The sequence below is a fragment of the Schistocerca gregaria genome, chromosome 4, assembly GCF_023897955.1.
Source record: "Schistocerca gregaria isolate iqSchGreg1 chromosome 4, iqSchGreg1.2, whole genome shotgun sequence".
Classification (NCBI taxonomy): Eukaryota; Metazoa; Arthropoda; class Insecta; order Orthoptera; family Acrididae; genus Schistocerca; species Schistocerca gregaria.
This window is the reverse complement of record NC_064923.1, coordinates 437,209,964-437,229,265: the sequence shown is the minus strand read 5'-3', so window position 1 is coordinate 437,229,265 and position 19,302 is coordinate 437,209,964. Positions and strand designations below refer to the sequence as shown.

The 19,302-nt window shown below is 44.5% G+C and overlaps 1 protein-coding gene across 1 annotated transcript in view; it reads right to left on the bottom strand.

The window, feature by feature from the left end:
• LOC126365860 (uncharacterized) overlaps positions 1-19,302 on the bottom strand; it is a 226,585-nt gene that overhangs the window by 144,854 nt on the left and 62,429 nt on the right. Inside the window, exon 4 of the mRNA XM_050008526.1 lies at positions 7,514-8,717. Within this exon, the coding sequence (XP_049864483.1) occupies positions 7,514-8,717 (1,204 nt within the window). The remainder of the gene's footprint in view (positions 1-7,513; positions 8,718-19,302) is intronic.

The window sequence follows — 19,302 nt, the reverse complement described above, 5'->3', positions numbered from 1 at the left end:
CGCGCTGGGGGCAGGCACGCACTAGGCGCTGGACCAGCGATTGCTCCCACCTCGGAAACATGTTTCCGCTGGACACCCTGGAACTTACCGAGGTTGACGGCACAATGGTCCCTTGTTCATTCACCACGTGTATTCGTCGCCACCACACGTTCCCCGCCAAAATTGTTTCCCTGGGAGCAGAAACACACAACGGTCGACCGTTCGGCTCAGCACGTGGTTCGACAAAGAACGCCCTGCCACACTGTTGGCGCGAAAGTTGTTTTCCTGGACACGTTCAAACCTGTGGATGCCAACTATTCGCCATCCAGGACGTGTCTTTGTGCGACCGAGAACGCCATGCTACACATTTGGCGATAAAGTTTGCTCAAGAGTGGAACCCTCCATGACTGTACTACAGCATGTTTGGTCGCCACGAGACTCCTCACAAAGTTAATTGACTCTGTCTCGCGCACTTGTTATAACCGGACATGCACCAGGTATGAATTCTGCCTCGGGTATGGATGTGTGTGATGTCCTTAGGTTAGTTAGGTTTAAGTAGTTCTAAGTTATAGGGGACTGATGACCTCCGAAGTTAAGTTCCATAGTGCTCAGAGCCACTTGAACCACTTTTTGACTTAGTACACAGAACCATCAACACAGGAGACCCTCCCGACATCAGATCATTACCCAAGTACAGTTATCCATGATGTCGGCAAACAGTGTGTTCTCCACTATGTCTAGCACTCAGTCCCACCACCAGACTACTCTTTCATCCTTTTCTTGACGTAAACCAATAAACTCTGCTTTAAAATAGCGCAAAAACCACTCAGACTGCGATGTGTTGCTCGGGGAAGTAAGGAAGAACTGCACTCTATTTATTTTGAGCCCTTTTATTTAGGCATGGAGTATATTTGTCACACAGTCACAAAACACCCGCACTGATCTGCCTGTGATCATGTGACACAGCCCAGAAACATGTAAACAACTCCTAATTTCATCACACAATAGCAAACTTCTCTTAAATAATCCAGTACACAATATCTGCAGACGAACTCTGTACTCTTAAACTCTCCAAATAACGCATAGCACAGTCCACAGGCCTGCTCATAAAATAGTGCAACAAACGCGCCCAAACATCCTCACCCAATACCCTACCCCCAGCTGCCAAACCGACCAAAAGTCTCTGTTCTGCCTCCGCCAAACACGACCTCGTCACAGTGGCATTCACGCGAAACACCAGAGAAATTCATATGATCTATGCGCCGAAGATTACGCTCCAAAGCAGGGCGCGTAAATAATCCAAGGTATCATGTGTAAAGTATTCTTCTAGATTCTACTTTCGGTGCATCGAAGGTTCTGGTAAAAGGGAGAGAGAGAGAGAGAACACGCGCACTCCTAAGACTCGAACGTTGAGCACTTAAAAACGGACGATAACCGTAGATCGCCTACTTTTCCATACTGTCAGACATACATCCTTCTCCCCGGTTTCCCTACGCTGACCTATCTTTCCACCAATCGTAAAACTTTTCGTTTGTATGATACGAACGCAATATAGCCCTGCGGACACGTGTAGGGCCCACTGATCACATCCGATCACGAGTCAGAAATTATACTATTACTCCGTCAGGTCTATATAGAAATGATAGTTAGTAGTGGGCGGTACATTCTACAATGAAACAGATGCCCATAACAGCAGCGTCCAACATGTGAAAATTACATTCCGTTACCAACTATGTAAACAACTTATCTGTTGGGTAAATGTGTACACAATGATTATAGTGTCCACAGCTAACTTAGTTATGACGCTGAAGTCTCGATTTTACACCAAGGATGCGACAGCGTGGGGATTCATAAATCAAAGTGCGTTTAGAGGAATATGTCAACTTTCATCACACATGAGATGGAAGTCCTCTGATGTCCGACGGATTCACCGTTAACGATCGCAAGTAGACAGTGCTTTAAACCACATACAGAACACGTAGCTGCATACGACTAGAGCGCAGGCTATATCACGTGACTAAAGCATCCAGCTAGATCACTGGAAAAAAATTGACCTTCAGCAACTTGTCATTCTCTAGAATAAATCAGTCAACGTTTAAATCATACCTAGTTGCAGCTCTATCTTAATCGATCATCCCGTACACTCTCTGTTATCCTTTAACACAGATGTGAGTAAGTTTACACGTGAATGATTCTCTGTCTTCCTGAAAACCATCAAATACATTAGTCAACTCGCGTGTATTAATGCTACCTCAGTAGACATACACTATAATATGATCTCAAAGAGAAAAAATTGACTCCTTCCTGTTTCCGCTCGCTACGATGTCATCGTTTTCCTACATTCCTCTTGTTGCCGCATACTTGACTCCATATACAAATTGTTCCGTGCGAACAAGAAGATAAGCAAGTACATCCTCATTTTCACCGCATTTCGGTTTATATTAGGTTAGTTTATACCTATGCCCTAATCAGTTTTCGCATTTCTTCCGATTTTATGTCAGACCCATCCATGCGACCGCGACATAACCTATCGTTCTGTGTTCTAAAATTGGCTATAAATGTAACCCAGGCGTATCTAGTCACCTCCACATTCGGAGAGCGCTGTTTTTTTTTAGTGAACAGGTGAGTGGTAACTGTTTTCGAGGCTGCATTAATCGTGTGTGTCAACGAGCTATGGGTTATTCTGACTAAAGACGTGAAGGCAGTTCCAGACCTGAGACGCCGTCGGTATACATGAGAAGAATACAGCTTTCATATGTGTCAGAGGAGAGTGCCCTTTCTGGTCAGCTGTCACGAGCGTGCGGTAGCTGAACACGGCTGGAGGCTCTGTATCCCCCTCCCGCCGACAGCACGTGCGCCTTGGAGCATAATCTTCGGCGCATAGGTGATATGAATTTCTCTAGTGTTAGACGCGAATGCGACTGTGACGAGGTCGTGTTTGAGGGAGGCAGAGCAGAGACTTTTGGTCGGTTTGGCAGCTGGGGGTAGGGTATTGGGTGAGGGTATTTGGGTGCGTTTGTTACACTATTTTATGAGCAGACCTGTGGACTGTGCTATGCGTTATTTGGAGAGTTTAAGAGTACAGAGTTCGTCTGCAGATATTGTGTACTGGATTATTTAAGAGCAGTTTGCTATTGTGTGATGAAATTAGGAGTTGTTTACGTGTTTGTGGGCTGTGTCACATGACCACAGGCAGATCAGTGCGGGTGTTTGCGACTGTGTGACAAATATACTCCATGCCTAAATAAAAGGGCTCAAAACAAATAGAGTGCAGTTCTTCCTTACTTCCCCGAGCAACACAACGCAGTCTGAGTGGTTTTGCGCTATTTTAAAGCAGAGGATATTGGTTTACATCAAGAAAAGGATGAAAGAGTAGTCTGGTGGTGGGACTGAGTGCTAGACATAGTGGAGAACACACTGTTTGCCGACGTCGTGGATAACTGTACTTGGGTAATGATCTGATGTCAGGAGGGTCTCCTGTGTTGATGGTTCTATGTACTAAGTCAAAAAAATGTTTCAAGTGGCTCTGAGCACTATGGGACTTAACTTCGGAGGTCATCAGTTCCCTGTAACTTAGAACTACTTAAACCTAACTAACCTAGTTCGGTTCCATGGGCGTGAATGTTTTGAATTATTTAGGTGTGCTTCACATGTCTGTAGGCTGTGCAGTGACTTTTCTGACGGTTTACAATTAGCAAGCCGGCCGCGGTGGCCGTGCGGTTCTGGCGCTGCAGTCCGGAACCGCGGGGCTGCTACGGTCGCAGGTTCGAATCCTGCCTCGGGCATGGGTGTGTGTGATGTCCTTAGGTTAGTTAGGTTTAAGTAGTTCTAAGTTCTAGGGGACTTATGACCTAAGATGTTGAGTCCCATAGTGCTCAGAGCCATTTGAACCATTTTTTACAATTAGCAAGCGTGTGTGTAAAGCCATATACATGAGTTATGTAGGAGTAGTTTGCAGGTCTGTATGTTGTAGGAGCATGTCAGAACGTGTGTTCTGTGATACATATACTGTATCCCTAAACAAATTGCTCCCAAATAAATAAAGTAGACTCCTTCCTCCTTCCATCAGCCTAGTGCGGGCTGAGTCCTTCTACCACCTGCCCCCTAGGTAGTGGCGGTGTGGTCGCTTCATTTTCAGCAATTTTCTTACAGTGGTAGCGAAGACGCAAGTGAGCTTTGTTTACTGGCAGATTTCACACTTGACGCCTGATCCTAGGAGGAAGTGGTGGATGAGGTTAGTACAAGTGCCCTTCCTGTAATTGCAATTTTCTTAGGTTGGTAGCGAAAGCACAAGTGAGGTTTCTTTACTGACAGAATTCAAACTCGGCGCGGGGTCCTAGGAAGAGGTGACGGTCTGGTCCACGAAAAGTAGTTGAAAGTAGGTAGTTGAACACGTTTGCATACATTTATAAAATTGTAATTTGAATTGTTTAATATAATTAAAATTGAAATGGAATTAAGTACTTTCGTAATTGATAGGTTTAGACACGTGATGTGGGTGTTAGCATATGTACAGAAGAGTATGTCCATCGCGTATATGGAGGGGGCGATCGAGGGTGTGTGATGTAAGCAATCGGACATTAGCACGGCGGTGGCGTGGTGCATGTCCGGTTATAAAAAGTGCGCGAGACAGAGTCAATTAACTTAGTGAGGAGTCTCGTGGCGACCAAACATGCTGTAGTACAGTCATGGAGGGTTTCACTCTTGAGCAAACTTTGGCGCCAAATGTGTAGCATGGCGTTCTCGGTCGCACAAAGACACGTCCTGGATGGCGAATAGTTGGCATCCACAGGTTTGAACGTGTCCAGGAAAACAACTTTCGCGCCAACAGTGTGGCAGGGCGTTCTTTGTCGAACCACATGCTGAGCCGAACGGCCGACCGTTGTGTGATTCCGCTCCCAGGCAAACAATTTTGGCGGGGAACGTGTGGAGGCGACGAATACACGTGGTGAATGAACAAGGGACCATTGTGCCGTCAACCTCGGTAAGTTCCAGCGTGTCCAGAGAAAACATGTTTTCGAGGTGGGAGCAATCGCTGGTCCAGCGCCTATCGCGTGCCTGCCCCCAGCGCGCAAGCAGCCGCCTCACGCGACCACCATTGGCAACGGCCCGTGTGCTGGCCGACGGGGACAGGGGGAGGCGACGATTTTAACTAACTCAGTTGGAGCGCGGACGTCGTGGCGAATGCACTGGGTGTTGCTGCAATCTCGAATATGTGTGCTGATTGTGTCGGAGAACAAGTGATGACTGTACTCCTTTAAATAAAGACCTCAGTCCACTTCCCCCTGCAAAATCAAAGGATGTGATTTAGGTTACTATAAGTGCACTTCATTTTGTGGCGCAATTTTGATAGGTTAGCAGTGAAAAAAGATAATTGGCCGGGGAAGTTCGTAGTTTGTGGACTGTTTCGTACGTGTGATCGATTATGGTGTTGGGATTTGAACTTGTGATAGATTTTTGTTATGGGTGTAAAGGAAATGGCTTTCTCGTGGCGAAAATCGGACATCTTGAATAAATAATAATAAATGATAAAAAATAATAAAAAATAGAAGTACAATTTTCGAGATATTACTGTGTTGGAAATTGAACTTGGCGCCATTTTCTAGTGTAGGTAGACCAATAATAATAATAAATGATAATAAATGATGAATGATAATGAATATTACGCAATAATAATACAGAGAAGTACGTTTTTGCAGCCATTATCGTGCTGGAATTTGAATTTGGCACGAATTTTCTAGTGGAGGTAGGCCAATAATAATAAATAATAACAATAACAATGATATTAATAATAACATATGATAATAAATGATCATCAATAATAATAAAGAAAAGTATGGTTTTGCTGGCATTATCTTGTTAGAATTTGAATTTGGCGCCAATTTTTTCTCCAGGGTTAGGTTAGTGGAAGTAACCAACTGCCCTATTTTCCCGCCAAAATTCAAATTTGCCGCAATTTTTCTGGAGGGTTAGGTTAGTGGACGTAGCACAATTGGTCTATTTTCCCGCCATCTTGGATAATGTCATGCGCTGTTTCCAAGTCTACATGCCGCCATCTTGGATGACATCATCGCCTCCATCTTGAATAAATTTGGCAACAATGCAGAGTGGCATCGTGCGAACCTTGTCCTACTACCGCAGACCTCAGGCAGACTCCAGCATCTAGGGAGTGTGATCACATTAGTGTGATTGGACAACATACATTCCCTTGTGAGTCTGCCCCCAGTAGCTGAGTGACATGCTGGCACGGTAGCTCAGCGTGTTCTGTCAGAGGGCTGCTCGCCGTATGTAATACAATACTGAGTAAAGGAATCAACTATCAACGTGAATGGATGTCTAGTGACGTCTGCACAGACCATACGCAACGGAAAAGAAAAAAAATAGTGGTCAGTGTGACAGAATGTCAATCCTAAGGGCCCGGATTCAATTCTTGGCTTGGTCGGAGATTTTTTCCGCTCAGGGACTGGATGCCCTGTTGTCCTAATCCTAAGTTAAGCGAATGTGCTCTGATCATGACAGATTATTTTCAGAACACTTATTAGTGGAACGAGAGGTAGCCGCAAGAGGTTTAATATTCTTCCGGATTCATATACGAGGGTTGCATCTTTAATAGTGGCAACTATTTATTTACAGCTCCTACAAAATAGATTCGTGTTCAAAGTTTTACTTACCTTCAAAGTAGTCACCAGTATTGTGTATAACCCGTTGCCAGCGATGTAGAAGTCGTAGGATACTTTTAGATGTGCCAGTTGTGTTGACAGTTCGAGCGGCGCGGTATATTGCCCGACGAATTTGTAGCAGTTCTGAAGCGCATGCAGTGAAGTGTTTCCTTCAGTTTATAAATTGAATTCAATTCAGGGGAGTGCAGTAGGTGGTACTGCACTTGGCAGCCCCATCAGTCAAACAAATCAGTAACAGCTTGCACTATTCGTATTTGAGCACTGTCCTGCAAAATGATGGTCAGGTCCGGCAGAAAGTGTCATCACTTCTGTCTCTATGCTGTTCATTTTTGGAACAAAACCTACTACCAGCTGTGCAAGTTGTGACTGACTTGTTTGACTGATAGGGCTGCTGAGTGCTATACCACCTACTGCACCCCCCTCACTTAAGCCCTCGTGAGTTCAACTCGATTTCTAAACTGAAGGAAACACTTCACGGCATTCGCTTCAGAACTGGTACAAATTCGTCGGGCAATAGACCGCGCCGCTCGAACTGTCAACACAACTGGCACTGCTAAGAGTATCCTACGACTTCCACGTCGCTGGCAACGGGTTATACACAATGCTCGTGACTACTTTGAAGCTAAGTAAAACTTTGAAACACGTATCTATTTTGTACGAGCTGCAAATAAATAGTTACCACTATTAAAATTCCAGCCCTGTATGGCGGAATATGCAAAGAGTAATTTGCTACCTGGTCATGCGCGAGAGTTTACACCGCTATTCTCTCATACCCATACCGTCCCTCATACACATACTTCCTCTTATCATATCTGAAACAAAAAAATAAATTAAACAATGAAACAAAACAGTACCTCCACGCAGCCAACCTGTCTGCTCTCGCAGGCTGTGTCAGCGTCCGCCTTGGTCTGCGAAGTGAATGGATGTGCTACTTCTGGCGAAGCTGTAGCCTCTTCCGACGGTGCCTCAGAGGTGCTGACCCGCTGCCTGCTGAGAGCCACTGTTTCAGACCACACTTGTACAGAGAACTCAGAGTCACCAGCACCAGATCGCAGCAGGGACTGCTGACACTCTTCTGGCGTCTCTTCCTGTTGCTTCTTCTTTCCCGTGCCAGATCCCGCCAAATGCCTGTCAGAACCAACTATAGATTGCTCAACTTTTTCGCTCACTTCCATCACGTCTCCATTGACGTCTACATAATCTTGCTTCTCACTGGAAACTGGCGAGGCTGAACTCTCGACTTTGAGCTCCTCAGGTGTACCTGGTTCCTCATCTGACGCGTAGGCGTTCACAGCCGACAGGCGCTCTTCTCTTTCTTCCGAATTTCCTTCTCCTATTGTCTCAGACTCGCCCTTCTCCGCGATATTTTCTTTTTCATTCTGGTCTGTACCGTCTGCCTTGCCTTCAGGTGGTTCCGGTGGGGTAGAGATTGCTGTATCATCGATTTCACTATGGTCAGAGCTTTCTTCATTGATTTCTCTGACAGGAATAGCAAATTCTTCAATGTCGACTGGTTCATTTACTGCAACCATGTGGTCTGAAGTTTCACAAAATGCAGAAATATTGCCACATGCATCTCCCCGCGTATATGAAGACTTTGATTCGTCATTCGTAGCTATATTTCCTTCAGTCATGGCAAATTCATCAATATCTACAGTACCTTTGGACACATCTATGAGACACTTGGTTGGAACTGAATCGATAGCGTTTGCAAATTCGACGAAAGGAGAAAGCCCAGGCACAATCGTTTTTCTGAACTGATCAATGAGGCGCCTGTCCGCCTCCTGAACAAGTTTCCCTAGCTTAGCGCCGAGATCCAGAGACTCTTCGTCGTCTTCATGGTCTGCAAACTGTGCAGAACCAGGAGCTTCTGCGAGGTCGCTGTCGCTTTCTTCTGCAGTAGACGACCCTCCAGCCAGGTCGTGGGCTCGCGTGCTTTGCTCCCGAGATTTCTGTGGAGTCTCTTCCCAATAAGGCCGTGACGTCCTGAAGACAGCTAGTGCGTAACCCACAATGAGCTCGAACAGGTGGCGCAGCAGCGTTTGTATTGACTTAAACCTGTAACAGATGGCGATCTGCATTAAAAATAGTACTACAGCAGACTCTTCGTACAAGAATAATTATTTACTTACTAGCTGTTACCCGCGGCTGCGGTTGCACATCATTATTTTTGTCGTCACCAATGATGGTGAGAAAGCAAGCTAATACGAGGGCTATCCACATTACGTTCTGGAATTAAAAATAAATAAAGTATTGGAATTTTTTTATTATATTCAGATGAAAGCCACACTTAAATACTACTTTTCTACATAGTTGCTATTTAAATTAAGGCACTTATCGTAGCGATGGACGAGCTTGGAAATTCCTTCGTCGTAAAATTCGGCCGCCTGCGCCTACAACCACTTGGTTACCTCTTTTGGGACAGAAAAGGTGTGATTTTTGTGGATTTCCTGGAAAGAGGCACTACAATAAACTCTCAAAGGTATTGCCAAACTCTGCAATACCTCAGAAGAGCAATAGAAAACAAGCGCAGGGGAAGTTGGGCTCAAAGATCTTGCTGATTCACGACAACCCCCGGGCCCACACGGCAAATGCCACTCGTGAAGTTCTCGAATCTTTTAAGTGGGAGTTGTTTCCTCATCCGCCGTACAGTCCCGACCTGGCACCGAGCGACTTCCACTTATTCCCAGCAATGTAGAAGTGGTTAGCTATGCAGCCCTTTGATGACGACGCACAGCTTCAAGAAGAGGTAACGACGTGCTTGAAGGCACAGGCAGCCGAATTTTACGACGAAGGAATTTCCAAGCTTGTCCATCGCTACGATAAGTGCCTTAATTTAAGTGGCAACTATGTAGAAAAGTAGTATTTAAGTGTGGTTTCCATCTGTATATAATAAAAAAAATTACAATACTTTATTTATTTTTAATTCCAAAACATAATGCACTTTGTGGATAGCCCTCGTAATTTATAAATGACTGTGTATATGGTGGTGTAAAGACGTATGTATCCAAATTATGCAGTGATGGTATGTATGTACATAATGAATGTGTTACTGTTATTTTGCTGCATGTCCAATCTGAAAACATGTAATTTATTTCCCAACGATATTTAAAAGATTCCTCGATTCGTTACACTCGTACAGAAGTAGAGTTTTTAGGGATTTCATTGGCTCTCACACTACTGGATGTTATATTTTTCCACAAGAGTAACAAATACCAGCCGCTCATTCCTTCGATTTCAATGCATTATGGTACCTACATTTTTGATCCATCCCCTAAGACGTCTAATTTATGATTATCATAGTCAATATACACTACTGGCCTTTAAAATTGCTACACCACGAAGTTGACGTGCTACAGACGCAAAATTTAACCGATAGGGAGAAGATGCTATGATATGCAAATGATTAGCGTTTCAGAGCATTCACACAAGGTTGGCGCCGGTGGCGACACCTACAATGTGCTGACATGAGGGAAGTTTCCAACCGATTTCTCATACACAAACAGCAGTTGACCGGCGTTGCCTGGTGAAACGTTGTTGTGATGCCCCGTGTAAGGAGGAGAAATGCGTACCATCACTTTCCGACTTTCACAAAGGTCGGATTGTAGCCTATCGCGATTGCGGTTTATCGTATCGAGACATTGCTGCACGCGTTGGTCGAGATCCAATGACTGTTAGCAGAATATGGAATCGCTGGGTTCAGGAGGGAACGCCGTGCTGGATCCCAACGGCCTCGTATCACTAGCAGTCGAGATGACAGGCATCTTATCCGCATGGCTGTAACGGATCGTGCAGCCACGTCTCGATCCCTGAGTCAACAGATGGGGACGTTTCCAAGACAACAACCATCTGCACGAACAGTTCGACGACGTTTGCAGCAGCATGGACTATCAGCTCGGAGACCATGTTTACAGCATCATGATGGTCGCATCCGTGTTTGGCGACATCGCAGTGAATGCACATTGGAAGCGTGTATTCGTCATCGCCATACTGGTGTATCACATGGCGTGATGGTATGGGGTGCCATTGGTTACTCGTCTCGCTCACCTCTTGTTCGCATTGACGGCACTTTGAACAGTGGACGTTACATTTCAGATGTGTTACGACCCTTCATTCGATCCCTGCGAAACTCTACATTTCAGCAGGATAATGGACGACCGCATGTTGCAGGCCCTGTACGGGCCTTTCTGGATACAGAAAATGTTCGACTGTTGCCCTGGCCAGCACATTCTCCAGATCACTCACCAATTGAAAACGTCTGGTAAATCGTGGCCGAGCAACTGGTTCGTCACAATACGTCAGTCACTACTATTCATGAACCATGGTATCGTGTTGAAGCTGCTTGGGCAGCTGTACCTGTATACGCCATCCAAGCTCTGTCTCACTCAATGCCCAAGCGTATGAAGGCCGTTATTACGGCCAGAGGTAGTTGTTTTGGGTACTGATTTCTCAGGATTAAGGCACCCAAATTTCGTGAAAATGTAATCACATGTCAGATCTAGTATAATACATTTGTCCAATGAATATCCGTTTATCATCTGCATTTCTTCTTGCTGTACCAATTTTAATGGCGAGTAGTGTATCATAATCAAATGTAGCGTCACCACAAGCCTTCCACGTTCCACATGCTTGTTGCACAGCCTTTAAATGGAGCCATTTTTGTGGGTCTTCGAGTGCCTTGCAAGCTGTAAGAGACGCTTGGCGCTCAGCGTCTAAAATGCGACGGGCTTGTGACTGTTCTACTGTTCCTGTAGCTCTTACGGCCCCATGGCGTTCTGCATCCAAGTTCCGGCGGACCTAAGATTGTTCCGAGGTTTGCTACGTTCGAGTAATTGCCGCAACTCGTGCTCTCTTTGACCTATGCGCTAAATCAGACTTATCTTTTCAACGCGTATCGTAATACTCGCAGTTTTAAATATGGTTCTCAGGTTTACCGTCGGATTTTACTGTTTTATTTCCACAAATAAAACCTCCAGCTATGTCAGATGGTTTAACAACTATCACAAACTGTGTGCACAGTAACATTGGATTCGTAGTGTCACGGAATAACCTATAAACACTAAGAGTCGCCGACCATTGCGCAAGCGTCGTCTGTGTACCACTGACGTGTACCACATTAAAAATTTTAATAATACTCAAACAGACGACACTTCTTTCTAAAGTAGGCCTTGGTCTCCCTCACGGTTCAAGCTATCTCATACCAAATTTTATAGATATCGGTTCGGCGGTTTAGTCGTGGAAACGTAACAGACACAGCTGCTTGCGCATTTATAGCTTTAGTATGACAGTTTGGACTAGTAACGATTAAACACGTTGAGAATTGTGTAAGCACTTTATTCTAGTTGTTACTCGCCGCTGCGCTCGCTTGTCGGTAAAATGAAATGAATTGTGCGTACAGCTTTATTGGGCGATAGTCACCGGTCGGGATGTTCGGAAGCTCGATGCAAATCTTTTTATTTAACGCCACTTCAGCAAGTTGCGCATCGATGAAGTTAAAATGATGATAAGGGCAACACACACATTCAGTCGCGAGCGGAAAAAAACATCAGAACCAGTATCACATAACCAAGAGTCAGTAACGATAACACATGACTACGAACTGATCACGTAAACCGAAACGCGTCTTCGAAGTTATAAGAGAGATGTGACGTCCATCAGCTAAAAGGCAACGGGCTTTGTACTAATATTAGTAAGGAAGTGCGGATAAAAGCCCAAAGGATTGGATAAGCATTGTGTTCATTCGTTGAATCTTATTATGTAGGGCACATGAAATAAAAAAACGTATTTTCACAAATGCGTTAAAGTTCAAATGTCAAAGAGTAATTAGCTTTTTAAAAGAGTAATTATTGTTCCACATTTCGCGTTATATTTTCAAATCAATGAATATGTTGTACTACGCATTTGCTAAAGTAGCCTTCGTTCTTCCTCAGCCTCCAAACTATCAGCACACCAAATTTCATCAAAACGTGTTTAGCGGTTTAGCCGTGAAAGCGTAACAGACAGAGGTACTTTCGCATATATGTATATAATGTTAGCATAGATTTAGCCTAACCGTGTTAGAACCTTAAGACCCTCTCTTAAATCGGATCAGGAACAACATATACAAAAAAAATCACAGAAGCATTTTTAATTTTTATGCATACTTCTGGTTAAATTGTATATTCTGAGGTATTATTACCACAATAATTATAATTATTAACACAAATGATTGCTGTTAATAAGAAACCAATGACGACAACAAAACAACGACCCCGAAGGCAAAAGGAACATGTGTAGAATCCATCTGAAGATGGGTCTCTAATGTGTCCAATACAGTAATAGTTTGATTTAAATAAACATTTTTAAACTATATTGGTAGGTTGCTGTTTCAAGCTGTAAACCTTATACTACACCCACAGTTCTCATAACGTCTTCCTTAACAATAATAATTGGCATTACTAATAACAATAATATTTTGAGGAATATCATTTCAAAGTTGGATTCCTTCTACAGAAAGTGATTTTGAAAAGATGGCTGTTTTATATGGTGGTATAGAGAAGATTTTTAGTTTGTTGAAATCAGATTTTCTACTTTACTGTTGAGATATCAGTGTAAGGGGCGACGATAAAGTAGAGGGAATGTAATGACCGAGAAGACGATACAGCATACATAGGGTACGATAGTCTCTACGATTATTGGCATGTAATCATGAGAATAGTCCGTAACCAGGAGTGATATGGCCGAAATAACGAACGTCTCAAATGTATCAGACACAAGCATTCAATGCCAATTTCAGCTTGCGTGAGTTCTCGAGTAGAATCTTTTGGAGGATAGAATCACCATAATCAAGGATACAGAGTATTAATAATTCTACGAGTTTGTTTTTAAGATCAAGAGGAAACAGTTTTTATACACTGACTAATAAAAAGTAAAGAACTCAGAAGGAGAAGAGGAAACGAAGTTCAAAATTCATGGATTGAAAGGGTATGTGATGTCATTTCAGTGATTACAAATTCGAGTCACATTTACAAAGAATCCCTTTATCAGTGTCACGTCGCACCCTCTCTGGCCTTACTGCATGCACCGATTCAGTTGGGAATGTTGTCATAAAGCCATTGTCTTCTATCGTTAGGCAAGATGGCCCACAATTGTTGAAGCTTGTCCTTGATATGTGGAACAAATCAGGGGATCTTGCACGCCACAAGAGTAGCTCAACATCACGCAGACATTTTACAGAGACTGTGTGTCGTGTGTGGATGATCATTGTCCAGTTGATAAATACCATCACGATACTGCTGCAGAGAAGTAAAACGTGAGGGAGCACGATGTCCACGTAGTACCGTTGTGCCGTCAGATATCCCTCAATCGCTTTCAGTCATGTTCCGATGGCATCCTATACAATAAAGCCAAGAGTAACATCGTTGTGGCTTTCCAACACATTGGAAGAACACGAACTCTCCCGGGTCGTTGCCACACTCGTCAACGATGGTCATCTAGGGTAGTGCAAATCGTGACTCATCACTGAACACAATGCGACACCATTCATCAGCAGTCCATGCTTCCCAGCCACGGCACTGCTCCAAATGCAACTTCACGCACCAAAAAAAAGTTTTGGATCACCCTGGTTCCCAGAACTCCTGAAGATAGACATTGACTGTATCACAGACACAGTCCCTTTGACTGCTCAGAGATATCACTAAACCCGCCCAAAGATTTAAACAACCATGCATGAGCAGCGCCTATTAGAAGGAGACGATCCGACAGCCGATCAGTTCCAGTCATTCCACCAGAAAGGAGGTACACGGCTCGTGTTGTCTGTAGTTCAACCATGCCTAGACGGTCAGTACCGCGGTTCGATCGCGTCCGCATTGTTACTTTGTGCCAGGAAAGGCTCTCAACAAGGGAAGTGTCCAGACGTTTCTGAGTGAACCGAAGCGATGTTGTTCGGACATGGAGGAGATACACAGAAACAGGAACTGTCGATGAAATGCCTCGCTCAGGCCGCCCGAGGTCTACTACTGCAGTGAATGACCGCCACCTACTGATTATGGCTCGGAGGAACCCTGACAGCAACACCACCATGTTGAATAATGCTTTTCGTGCAGCCACAGGACATCGTGTTACGACTCAAACTGTGCGCAATAGGCCGCATGATGCGCAACTTCACTCCCGACCTCCACGGCGAGGTCCATCTTTGCAACCACGACACCATGCATCGCGGTATAGATGGGCCCAACAACATGCCGAATGGACAGCTCAAGATTGGCATCATGTTCTCTTCACCGATGTGTGTCACATATGCCTTCAACCAGAGAATCGTCGGAGACGTGTTTGGAGGCAACCCAGTCAGACTGAACGCCTTACAGACAACTGTCCAGCGAGTGCAGCAAGGTGGATGTTCCCTGATGTTTTGGGGTGTCATTATGTGGGGCCGACGTACGCCTCTGGTGGTCATGGAAGGCGCCGTAACAGCTATACGATACGTCAATGCCATCCTCCGACCGATAGTGCAACCATATCGGCAGCATATTGGCGGTGCATTCATCTTCATGGATGACAATTCTCTCCTGCATCGTGCGCATCTTGTGAATTACTTCCTTCGTGATAACTACATAGCTCGACTAGAGCGGCCTGCATGTTCTGCAGACATGAACCCTATCGAACATGCCTGGGATAGATTGAAATGGACTGTTTATGGACGACGTGACCTACCAACCACTCTGAGGAATCTACGCCGAATTGCCATCGAGGAGCGGGGCAATATGACCCACAGGGCCTTGATGAACTTTTGGGTTGTATACCACTACGAATACAGGCACGCGTCAAAGCAAGACGATATGCTACTGGGTATTGGAGTTACTGGTGTATACAGCAATCTGGACCACCACCTCTGGAGGTCTCACTGTATGGTGGTATAATATGCAATATGTGGTTTTCATGAGGAATCAAAAGGGCGGAAATGATGTTTATGTGGATCTCTAGTCCAATTTTCTATACAGGTTCAGGAACTGTCGGAACCGAGGTGATGCAAAAGATTTTATTGGTGTGTGTATTTGTGGTGCGTTAACGATGGTCTACATATGGGCCTGCTGCTAGTCTCTGACCATTGGTGAAGATGACACGGGATGTTGCAGGTATCCCATCACTTGTTGTCAGATGGGAGGTGCAGGTGTGAAGAGGTTATGATATGCTTGGTGCACAATATGGCAATCGTCGCTTGTGGTGATCAGACGTGGCCGACTGCAACCTTGATGACGAGTATGTTTTCAATCACTTTCCCATGCAGTTCAACATCAGGCAGTTGTCACATCTGACCGCCCACAAATGAGGATACTGCACGATTCGACTAACCAGTCAAATGGAGACACACAACTAACCCCTTTCAGAATCTGTCAAGTGACTGATAACGCTGTTTTGCGTGAGTATGCAGCATCTCCAAGTTCTTCACAGTGACCACTGGATACCTGATATTGCCGATATCCTTTAAATAACCTGTCAAGCTTGGTAACAACATTTCTCAAAAACAATATTAATGCAATATAGTGGCCATTTAACCTATCATCGACAATTGCAGTTCTAATAATTTACATGCCCACTGAGGCTGTGTACGACCGTGTATGAAGCTACAGTGACATCCAACCATGTCCTCTGGCAGCTTCTCTTTTTCTTTGTCAAGCAGTGTATTTCTGTAGTTAATAAGGTGGTGCTGACATCGTACAGGCTGCAGAAGGTGCCAGTATTTACAATCATAACGTTCTTGATGGGCTGTCTAGACTGTGGAACAAGTCATACATTTTCGAGTTTTTTTTCTTGTAAAGCAAATATTGCTTCATAGTTCATTTTAAAATTATCATATCACGGAACAGTTTTTCGTTTGCAGCTTTTATGAAAACTCTGAAACTTCCCTATTATATGAGAAGTAGAAAAAGTACTTAACTAACACTGATGACTGGTTTTAAGAAGAGAGAGTAAAGGAACCAGATGTAGCGCCGTCATTATTTTTCGCTGCTGCTGAGTAAAATAGCAGCATTACCTTCTCGGTTGCTGCAAGAGGCCTGCGGAGTAGTCACATTCAGAGTAGACTGAGGCACTAATGCCACCAGACGTTTTGCACATGACGGGCTGAGCTGGGGGATGGCAATACAATATCATCGATGTGGCAGAAAGGCAGGAAGACTGCTAGATCAGTAGGCCAGTTACTATACCTCCGAGATAGTGCCGTGTTTTGGAGTATGTTGCTGGAAGCGACGCTCTGCCAAAATAAGTAGTCGCCGAACCTGTATAAATGCCCAACATTTTTAGCCAAATGGAGCTCAGTGTGGCAGCGCTGGACTATGCTAGGCATCAGAGTGACATGGCTCTGCAAGCATCTGCCACGAGACTTGGCATCCACCAACGTCACGCCCACTACTGGTTCTGAGTACACCACCATGGGCTTCTAGCTGGCTCACTCCAGCGGCATCCCTACGCCCTGAGAGCGGGCAGCTGTCCGAGCACAGGGTGTGCATCTGCTTTCGTGGCAGCTGCTTGGGTGGACAGTCACTGGTGCAGGGTGCTGTCTTCTGCTACAAGAACCATGTCGGATCTCTTCACCTACTGGCGCGTCATCCTCTGAGTTGCAGGGCTCTTCTCAGACGGCTGACGTGTGTTGTGGATTCCGCATGCCAGCATTCCTATTCTGCTGCTGGCGTCAAGTTGCCCAATGGCCGCCTGTTACACAAGCGTAACAGCACTTCATGCTGCTAGCATATGCCCAGGGGTGCTTTGCAGCCGCAGAGCTTTGCTATAACAGTTGAAGTTGTTTGCTAGTAAAATTATGACTATTAATTATGTTTCCTTACACAGTCACCAGTCATCGTCCTGACGTTAACCCTGCACCATAGGGGTCATCCACACAGAGGAATTAGAAGTTTTACAACAGGCATCACCAACGCAACTCAGTTGCAGAGGCCTCGGAAAAACGTGAAGCCCTCTGCCCCTCGACAGCACGTGCTCACTACGAACTAAACAATTCTAACACCACATTATGTGTGGGTACCGGGTCTCCGAAATATTGGCGTCTCTATTCCGCGCATATGAGAACTGATTCTAGGTTTGTACACTTTTTATGTGTACTTTTGCTCTGTGTTAACTGGGCTTGAGCTTATCCTAATCATTCCAACATACACTTTTACGTGTCATTTGTGGGTGTGGTATCTGGCCACGAGTTCTGTTTCTCATTTTGTTTTCTGTGCTACCTTTGTAAAACCGCTGTCCCTTCTGTTTTTTCCTGTATAACCTTTATATTTTAAGACGCTGGACTTGTTACAGAATTTGATTTGCTATCCTTTCACACTCTTAAATAAATCCACATAATCCTCATTTGTAACTTGTTATCTAATGAATCTGAATTGTCCTAGCTTTGTATCTTTTCTATACAACAAAGTGTGTGCATAATGGGGAACTTCGAAATCAGTATTAACATTAGTTCTATTATTATTTATTCTTTAGACATATTGTTTACATGAAGCTCAGATTTGTTTAGAAGTTCGTAGGTTATCGGTGAGCATTAAGACACAGTTCAAAATCGAAAAACAGTCATGTAATGGCCGTGCCATGAAAAATGTTTCCTTAATAATGCGAGCAGTTATTACCTGGCAAAGTGAACTGAAGGCCTGGCAAGGGTGACAGCAATATCCTGTGTATACTTAAGAAACAAGAAGTGTAGGTAGTATCATTATCAGTGTACCTAGCGAGGTGGCGCAGTGGTTAGACACTGGACTCGCATTCAGGAGGACGCCGGTTCAATCCCGCGTCCGGCCATCCTGATTTAGGTTTTCCGTGATTTCCCTAAATCACTCTAGGCAAATGCCGGGATGGTTCCTCTGAAAGGGCACGGCTGACTTCCTTCCCCATCCTTCCCTAATCCGATGAGACCGATGACCACGCTGTCTGGTCTCCTTCCCCAAACTAACCAATCATTATCAGTAGTATTTCGCAAAAAAGTAAATGTCATATGCATAGGATAACAGATACAACATTTACGATTAATTCTTAATTTTTCAGTATAATCAACGCAGTAGTCCACAGTCTTTTTTTTTTCACCTTGAAACAAAAGCATGTATAGGCCTACCCAGGCGGTAAAACTCATGGTCTTACTTCCTCAGCTACTGGCACATTGAATTTTCAGAGTCTCCAGACCCTCAAAGTGGTGCTCCCAATGAGATAATCTGCGTGAGCGTAACAGATGGTCGTCTGTTTGTCCAATATTAGGATGTGATGTTGTTTTCCTTGCCTGTTTATTCTGGTCAGTCAACGTTTTCAGTATCTACCAAATGTGCAAATATCTTGGAGTAGCCCAGTTTTTCTACAATGGCCATCACATTGGGTTTTCCGATGGATAACTGACGACACAATTCATTTCTTGTCACCCGGCGGTCGCCACAGATGATTTGGTACACACCCTGGATGTTGTAGGAAGTCGTGACAGCTAGTTGCGGGCTAGCCGCTCTGCGAGTGCATTAGACAGTTGTGTCCGCTCTGCATCTTCTCTATGGCGACGAGCTCATCGTATTACGGTGTTGACTTCACAGTACCTTTTCTGTAGACCTACTTCAGTCTTTCATGTATGTGATTCGGCCTTTTACTTTCTGCAGTAAGAAATTTAATCAAAGGACGCACGCGA